This window comes from Gigantopelta aegis, chromosome 9, assembly GCF_016097555.1.
Source record: "Gigantopelta aegis isolate Gae_Host chromosome 9, Gae_host_genome, whole genome shotgun sequence".
NCBI classification, from domain to species: domain Eukaryota; kingdom Metazoa; phylum Mollusca; class Gastropoda; order Neomphalida; family Peltospiridae; genus Gigantopelta; species Gigantopelta aegis.
In genome coordinates, this window is record NC_054707.1 from 46816902 (window position 1) to 46826790 (window position 9889).

The 9889-nt window shown below is 36.9% G+C and overlaps 1 protein-coding gene across 4 annotated transcripts in view; it reads left to right on the plus strand.

The window, feature by feature from the left end:
- Positions 1-7850, plus strand: part of LOC121380645 (hemicentin-1-like) — an 88476-nt gene extending 80626 nt beyond the window's left edge. For all 4 annotated transcript variants that reach the window (XM_041509563.1, XM_041509564.1, XM_041509565.1 and 1 more), the window contains 3 exons: positions 774-898; positions 4401-4460; positions 5158-7850. In XM_041509563.1, coding sequence (XP_041365497.1) covers positions 774-898; positions 4401-4460; positions 5158-5240 — 268 coding nt within the window. In that variant the 3' untranslated portion in view covers positions 5241-7850. The remainder of the gene's footprint in view (positions 1-773; positions 899-4400; positions 4461-5157) is intronic.
- Positions 7851-9889: the final 2039 nt, after the last annotated feature.

The window sequence follows — 9889 nt, forward strand, 5'->3', positions numbered from 1 at the left end:
CCCAAAAGACAGAAATATTTTCTAATTTCTGAAAGTTTAATTTAGAAAAATATATTTAATGTGTTATAATGTGTTATAATGTAAAAGTTTACACAGTGTTTAGACTGTTTATCTGATGTATATTTTAATTTCCTAAAGGGTTAAATATTGTTCTCGAGAATATGAAACCATTCAAAGTGGCCACTCTCTCCATTAAAGGCATATTGTCACAGACCACTGACCTATTACATGGCCTAGCAAAGTATTACTTAAAAATATATATATTTGATTTTTCCCTAAAATCATCTAATATAGTAATATAAGCTGACCTGTATTTAGCAGCCACCTGCGTTAAAAGGTTACATTTGTATTCTTCCAAATCATCTAATAGAGTAATATAAAGAGACCTGTAATAAGCAGCCGCCTGCGTTAAGAGGCTACATTTGTATTCTTCAAAATCATCTAATATAGTAATATAAGCTGACCTGTATTTAGCAGCCACCTGCGTTAAAAGGCTACATTTGTATTCTTCAAAATCATTTAATATAGTAATATAAGCTGACCTGTATTAAGCAGCTAACTGTTTTAAAAGCTTAATTAACACACGTTTGAATGTATTCCTTTTAGTTGGGAGATTTTTATTGTTTGGTAGGCTGGCTGTTAAGTACTGGAAAATAATTGCACATAAGTTTACTTTTGAATACTGCAGGTGCCCTCTTATATCGAGGTGCCCTTTCCCTGGAAACATCTTTTAAGTCGCCTTTGTTACTTACGTTTGTACCGCTTTGTTTCAGATTCCTCCATTCCACGGTTGCGTGTACACAAGTGATCGTGTCGGAGTGTGTCCTCAAAAACTCCAAGAATCTTGAATCAGACATCCACTACTTAAACACACAGGCACACAAACACTGCCCAACAGGTTTGTAGACCATATTTAAAAACAGTCAGACATCCACTACTTAAACACACAGGCACACAAACACTGCCCAACAGGTTTGTAGACCACATTTAAAAACAGTCAGACATCCACTACTTAAACACACAGGCACACAAAAACTGCCCAACAGGTTTGTAGACCACATTTAAAAACAGTCAGACATCCACTACTTAAACACACAAGGACACAAACACTGGCCGGCAGGTTTGTAGACCACATTTAAAAACAGTCAGACATCCACTACTTAAACACACAGGCACACAAACACTGGCCGGCAGGTTTGTAGACCATATTTAAAAACAGTCAGACATCCACTACTTAAACACACAGGCACACAAACACTGCCCAACAGGTTTGTAGACCACATTTAAAAACAGTCAGACATCCACTACTTAAACACACAGGCACACAAACACTGGCCGGCAGGTTTGTAGACCATATTTAAAAACAGTCAGACATCCACTACTTAAACACACAGGCACACAAACACTGGCCGGCAGGTTTGTAGACCATATTTAAATACAGTCAGACATCCACTACTTAAACACACAGGCACACAAACACTGCCCAACAGGTTTGTAGACCACATTTAGAAACAGTCAGACATCCACTACTTAAACACACAGGCACACAAACACTGCCCAACAGGTTTGTAGACCATACTTAAAAACAGTCAGGCATCCACTACTTAAACACACAGGCACACAAACACTGGCCGGCAGGTTTGTAGACCATATTTAAAAACAGTCAGACATCCACTACTTAAACACACAGGCACACAAACACTGCCCAACAGGTTTGTAGACCACATTTAGAAACAGTCAGACATCCACTACTTAAACACACAGGCACACAAACACTGCCCAACAGGTTTGTAGACCATACTTAAAAACAGTCAGGCATCCACTACTTAAACACACAGGCACACAAACACTGGCCGGCAGGTTTGTAGACCATATTTAAAAACAGTCAGACATCCACTACTTAAACACACAGGCACACAAACACTGGCCGGCAGGTTTGTAGACCACATTTAAAAACAGTCAGACATCCACTACTTAAACACACAGGCACACAAACACTGGCCGGCAGGTTTGTAGACCATATTTAAAAACAGTCAGACATCCACTACTTAAACACACAGGCACACAAACACTGCCCAACAGGTTTGTAGACCACATTTAAAAACAGTCAGACATCCACTACTTAAACACACAGGCACACAAACACTGGCCGGCAGGTTTGTAGACCATATTTAAAAACAGTCAGACATCCACTACTTAAACACACAGGCACACAAACACTGGCCGGCAGGTTTGTAGACCATATTTAAAAACAGTCAGACATCCACTACTTAAACACACAGGCACACAAACACTGCCCAACAGGTTTGTAGACCACATTTAAAAACAGTCAGACATCCACTACTTAAACACACAGGCACACAAACACTGGCCGGCAGGTTTGTAGACCATATTTAAAAACAGTCAGACATCCACTACTTAAACACACAGGCACACAAACACTGGCCGGCAGGTTTGTAGACCATATTTAAAAACAGTCAGACATCCACTACTTAAACACACAGGCACACAAACACTGCCCAACAGGTTTGTAGACCACATTTAAAAACAGTCAGACATCCACTACTTAAACACACAGGCACACAAACACTGGCCGGCAGGTTTGTAGACCATATTTAAAAACAGTCAGACATCCACTACTTAAACACACAGGCACACAAACACTAGCCGGCAGGTTTGTAGACCATATTTAAAAACAGTCAGACATCCACTACTTAAACACACAGGCACACAAACACTGCCCAACAGGTTTGTAGACCACATTTAAAAACAGTCAGACATCCACTACTTAAACACACAGGCACACAAACACTGGCCGGCAGGTTTGTAGACCATATTTAAAAACAGTCAGACATCCACTACTTAAACACACAGGCACACAAACACTGTCCAACAGGTTTGTAGACCATATTTAAAAACAGTCAGACATCCACTACTTAAACACACAGGCACACAAACACTGTCCAACAGGTTTGTAGACCATATTTAAAAACAGTCAGGCATCCACTACTTAAACACAGAGGCACACAAACACGTTTGTAGACCACATTTAAAAACCTGTAGACATCCACTACTTAAACACACAGGCACACAAATACTGGCCGACAGGATTGCATACCGCTTTTCACTATAGTTTTATTCTCAATGGGGTTAAGGTCGTGGGCTATTAAAAACCACACGAAATGGTCCATACGGTTCCAAACCTGGCAGTATATATATTGTGCGTTTGTTGTATCCAATTAAGGTTCACGTTCAAGCACGATGTACTGGGTACACTCCTCGGTATGATCATATTATGCATAATTCCCGATTGGCCGAAGTTTCAGTTGGTCCAACAAAACAACAAAATGCAGTTGTTACTTACGCTAACATCTTGGCAATAGACCTACCTGCATGATAAATGGACTATTCGGGTAGAGTCCTTATTTGGGACACTTGGGTGCTTAGTAAGTAGGTATGGATATGTGTTAAAATTACACAGTCGTTCTTCCACTCGTCTGTTTAGGTATAATATTAAATGACATATATTCGATTATTAATTAAACATCCATATAGAAACCTTCGCACTATTCATTAAGTATTATTAACTAAAATATTCACTAAAATGTTATTATTTCTAAGTTTTATATATGTACAGTTGCATAGCCATGGCCAACATATCATTGAAACAATTAACAGTTGAAGACAATGCAAAGAATAAAGTAATATTAAAGGGACATTCCTGAGTTTGCTGCATTGTAAGATGTTTCTGACTAATAAAATATTTCTACGAATAAACTTACATATTAGATATATTTTCTTGTTTAGAATATCAGTGTTTGTATATTTAATGTATTTCTGGTTGTCTTAATATTTGTAAGAAGCCCAAACTGGCTTTCGTCTTCAAATAACATTTTTTTTTAGAAAATAAAATGAAATTTAACCTAGTACAAATATTAGATCGATCATAAACACGTTTAATATACAGCCACTAATATATTATACAGAAAAATATATTTGATATGCAATTACAATCGTTAAAAAGTCTCTGTTAGTCGATAACATCTTAAAACTTGCAGCAAACTCAGGAATGTCCTTTTAATTGGTTTTAAACAGCGTTGGAAATACTCACCTAGTGTTGGTGTGAATTGAAAGAGGCGTTGCCCTGTGTTATGTTATATCTGATAAAATCACTTTCACCCAAGCTTAAGAATACATGTGTCGCATTTCAAGCACAGTATAATTACTATGTCATCACGCTCTGTTCCCCATTGGTCAAGTTCTAGATATGTCCCTTCTCAGTATCTGTGTACCGGCTTCCTGAATCTTAATGTACAGCAGCGAACAACTCAATTTGCCCTTTCGCCAATATGTACCCAGTTCCGACAACGCATTTGTATCTTATGTTTTCTTATTTCCAGGTAACAATGAACATCCGGAGGGAGGCGTTGTTGGACAAACAAAAGATGCTGGCAATGAAAGTAAGATTGTCTTGTTTCTTCTAATCCACATTTGAGTAATTTAGGGAGGGACGTAGTCCAGTGCTAAAGCGCTCCCTTGATGTGCAGTCGGATTCGGATCGATCCCCGTCGGTGGGCCAACTGGGCTATTTCTCGTTCCAGCCAGTGGACCACGACTGGTATATCACAGGTCGTGGTATGTGCCATCCTGTCAGTGGAATGATGCATATAAAAGATCCCTTGCTACTAATGGAAAATTTTTAGCGGGTTTCCTCTGTAAGACTATATGTCAAAATGACCAAATGTTTGAAATCCAATAGCCAATGATTAATAAATCAGTGTGTTCTAGTGGTGTCGTTAAACAAAATTATCACTGTAAACAGTCATATCATATTTGAAATAAAATTCCTACCCAGTAAAAATATTAATATGGGATAAATGCTACCTTCAGGCAGAATTCAGTGTTCAAAAACAATTCAACATCCAGGCAAACTTGTATGACAATTCATTTAGAATAAACTGTTTTCACCCCGCCATGAATAAAATATTTTATTAATCATGTTTGCATTTGGGGTTTGTGTGTTTTTAAGGGGGAGGGGAACACTGTCCTTCTTTAATAGCAAGAGAGCATACAATTTCAATGATTATTTTCTTCTTTTTGGGGGAGGGGTGTCATTACCAATTCATTTGTATGATTTATCTTCAATTTGTTCTTCAGATGCAGCAGCCAGCACCGTGATATCAACGTTTGCAGCTACACTACTTCCGATCCTAGCAGCCCTTGTAATTGCTTATAGATAGACCCAACGCTTCTTTAGTCCGTACATTGGAAAAATTTTAACTTGTTTATGGAAATCTTGTGTTTGTACATGTGGTAATAGTAATTTTATACTCATCATGTTGTAATAATTCTTTATAATGTACAGCATTCTTCATGTAGGCCACGGTCTTTACATAGTTTTTACATAGGTAATTTCTGGAAATAAACCTATTACATCATCATGTTTGCAATATATTCTCCGTGTCTCAAGATGGCGATTTTCGTCGCATTCTCGAAATTTCGTTTTTGTCCTTTTAATGACCACCACAACCGACATGCCTTCGTTTTACTGCTGAGTGTTAATACATGAGGGATAGTGGAGGGGTGGGGAGGGGGCGGGTATACATTTTATTAAAATATTTCTGTCTTCTGTGTAAATGTATTTAATATTAAAATGTTTGTGTATATTTTAATTCTTTGTTATATTCTAGTTAAGTATTTGGATGGATGTTAGTAAAATATTTTGTAGTTTGTGACTTGTTGAGAATATAAATGTACTTGTATTGCACAAACAATATGTTACAAAGAAACTAAAATGACCACAAAGCAAAGAATATTCTTTTATTGCTGCCTTGTCCTACAGACATATTGGAATTGCACCGTAAATCTGTTTACATGAACACAGATGTGTGAATTGAGGAAAATGACCAGTTACTTGTGTTATTTGAAAATTAATAAACATAAACTGTTAAACCATGACGACAAGCCTCTATAACAAAACATTAATGTTTGTCACAGCAAAATGGATTTTCCATAATGATACCATGAGTTTAATAAACTCAAATTTAAAGTGACATGATGATATTTATAGAACTATCCTGTTTTGATTTTATTTTCTTTTCAAACGATTTAATTATGCAACTCATTGTTTTGTTACTAGAAACCACTTGTGCTCTTAAACTATTTAAAGTATTCGTAGATTTGTTTCTAATAAATGCTTCAAAGACATTTGTAAATATATACATATACCTTATTTGTGTTGCGTTTATACGGATTGCACATGTAGAATCTGAGATTTAGACATTATGTTTGCAATATACTGTTCCTAGAATTGCTGAGATTTTCTTCTCAATTTCGTTGTTTGTTTCATGTCGTTAATCATACTAGAACATAAGTCTGCGAGTTTTTATATCTAAGAATAGTGGGGAACGTTTAATATTATTTTTAATGTTTAATACCCCGTCTAACATGTATATTTAACAATAAAATGTACATATTTTACGGCCCATCTTATATTAATAATATCAGTTGGTTTGTATAAAATATGTGTAGGTTATGTATTTAGATAGGTTTTACAGAATTTAGTTAGTGCTGCCTATCAGAACTAAAATATTTGCGTTCTACCAAGAGATGTGCCAATATTAACCGAAAATATATCTGCTTTCGGTCAAGAGATGTGCCAGTGTTAACCGAAATTTTTCGATTGGCAATGTCTGTGTTCCCTCAAAACATATGCCAGTGTTAACCAAATATATTCCATCGGCAATGTCCGCGTTCGGCCAAGAGATATGCCAGTGTTAACGGAAAATGTTTGATCGGCAATGTCTGTGTTCTGTCAAGAGATGTGCCAGTGTTAACGGGAAATATTCCATCAGTTTCATCTAGTCCTATGGACGTCTAGAGCAAAATGTATACAGCTACAAAATGTGTCTACAGCTGATAATACGTGTGTTAGGGTGTAACTTGCACACTGCATGGCATCATCACTTGGGTTTAGTGAACAATATCTCTTGGTTTTTGTTATGTCTCGGTGTATAGTTTATTGTCAACAGTGTCTGCGTTTGTGTTTTTGTCGCTTTGAAAGATAGTGTTTTTCAACAACTTGTATGTGATCGTTGAAAGTATCAAATGAAACGACCACCAGAGATGTTGAATTTGAGAAGTAGTTTTAGTGACCTAGGAAAAACAACAACACACATCAACTTGTAGAATTATGAGGTGTATTTTAAACTAAGTTAGACTAAAGATATATTTTTATTGAATGCTTCACGACGCATGTTAATTGGATATATGTTTGTCTTCAGTTTGTACGGATTGCTTAGCTAGATTAGGAGACAAGATGTCACGCAAAATTAACCTAACACAATTTTCAGGGAAATTAATAGAATATTTAATTTAATCACATTTTAATAAAAATCGTAATTCATTTCGAACTGTAAGCTTTGATAGGAATATAGTGAACATTTAAACTGTTCACATCTGGCTACAAAGGACGGAAGTAGCAGTTGTTTATTATAGACAGGCGGTTTTTAACCCAAGATTCCCTTTAATTAACATTCATCTGTACCTAGATTTTATTTAAATAAAATTATTAATATATTACCTGAATATAATGTTACGTTTCTTTTGTGTGTTAGTACACCTGTAGTTTCGTTATCGTGTTTGCGGTATACTGTTCGTTCCGAGATAGCGAATGTTTCTTTTTCGTTCCTAATCTGTCTTTCCCGTGTTTATAATTAAAGCTGACCTGCCTTTTTTGTACGCTGATTTTTTTTTTACATACTTGAGTGAATGGGAACATTTCGCTCTAAGTATCTACACTCCTCTGTCTTCCATGTAGATGGTTTTTGATAATAAAATGTTTGTGTACATTTTAGGAGTTGTTTTTCTATAGGCATCAAGCCTGCAACACATAATATAATCTGCTTGTACAATGTAAGAGAACAATTTCAGGTATGATATTGGAGGATACTTGAGAAATGTGTTCCTCAGTGCAAGGCTTTATTTAACGACGCATTCAACACATTTTAATTACGGTTATATGGCGTCGGACATATGGTTAAGAAGCACACAGACTGCAGCAAGGGATCTTTGATATGCAGCATCTTACAGACAGGATTTGTTTACAACATACCGCTGTCTTTGTTAAATACCAGTTATGGAACACTGGTTGTAACAAGAAATGGCCTAATGGGCTCACCGATATGTATTGATCCTAGACTGACTGCGCATCAAGTGAGCATTTACCACTGGGCTACATCCACACCCCACAATGCACAGACAGATTTGCCTTCAGGTAGAAGGAAGGAAGGAAATGTTTTATTTAACGACGCACTCAACACATTTTATTTACTGTCATATGGCGTCGGACACATGGTGAAGGACTACACGGATATTGAGATAGGAAACCCGCTGTCGCCACTTCATATGCTACTCTTTTCGATTAGCAGCAATGGATCTTTTATATGCACCATCCCACAGACAGGATAGCCTTGGGATGTACCAGTCGTGGTGCACTGGCTGGAGTGAGAAATAGCCCAATGAGCCCACCGACGGGGATCGATCCCAACCTTCAGGTGGCCTATGCTAGTATACCAGATTGATATATATATATATATACAGTGAAACTTCTCTAAACCGGACCCTCAGTAAACCGGAATTCCCTCAACACCGAACTTTTTTTACGCCCCGCGTTTTACGCAGCTTTAACCACTGTAATAAACCCCTGAAAAACGGAAACCCCTCTACTCTGAATACCGAACGGATTTCCGGGTCCCGTTTTGTTTATTCAATACAAATTTTACCTCTGAAGACCGAACAATTAAAAACTCTGAAGGAGCGTCGCCTGTCTCGACCATACCAATTAGTTGTCCAAGTCGCGGTGTTACTAACTATACCAGATGGTATGCGCTTGCTCGGTGTAGCGTGTCCGGGACGTGTTTGAGCGTTTGTCGAACAATGCTCTAATTAGTCTCTGTTACCTAGATTTCGGTTAAGCCTTGTCATTCAATTAACACCTTTAAGTTTGTAACGGAATAATCATGTGCACTGTGTTTATTGGGAATGAGATTATTACCTCTTCCGAACAAATTTATCGCTGGTTATATCTGATAATCGCAGTGATAACGAAGTTGAACCCAAGATTTCTGTGCCACCTGGAAGCGACATGACCTATGTCGAAGTGTTGGAAATGGTCAGCAAATTGAAAAACTTTGCTGTTTATAAAGATGAACGATTCCTAAAACATGTCCAAGATATAGAATCTTTAACACAGGCTACAATAGTTAAGGAACGATGTGCTCGTCGGCAGGTAACAATGGAACACTTTGTTAAGCCCGACTGTTAAAAGAAAAACTCAGAACATTTCTTGACGTTTTAATGTGTTACATGTTCTAAATGTATTTGTGTTATTTGTTCACAAAAGCTCAACAATCTACATAAAGAGTTTCCACTTTAATTTGGTTATTGTTGGTTTATAAATGTAATTTAACACACGTTTGTACCTTGGTAATATTAATAGTAAAAATTAAAAAAATGGTTATCAAGGCTGTTTCTTAAAACCTCAGTAAACCGAACACCCCTCTAAACCGAACATTTTATTCGGTCCCAAGGGTGTTCGGTTTAGAGAAGTTTCACTGTATATATATATATATATATATATATATATATATATATATATATATATATATATATATTAGAGGTGTGCGGTATTACCGGTATACCGGTATTTTTTCTGTCGTGGTACGTACCGGTACTTTTTTTACTGTACCGGTATACTTCGGGACTTTCCGTGGACGATGACTTTACGGACATTTCCGAGAAATAAATTATCAGTGTCATGAACCAAAATACATAATTTCGAGAAATTATTTAAAAAGCATCCAATGTTAATGATTGTTTGTGTTCCATT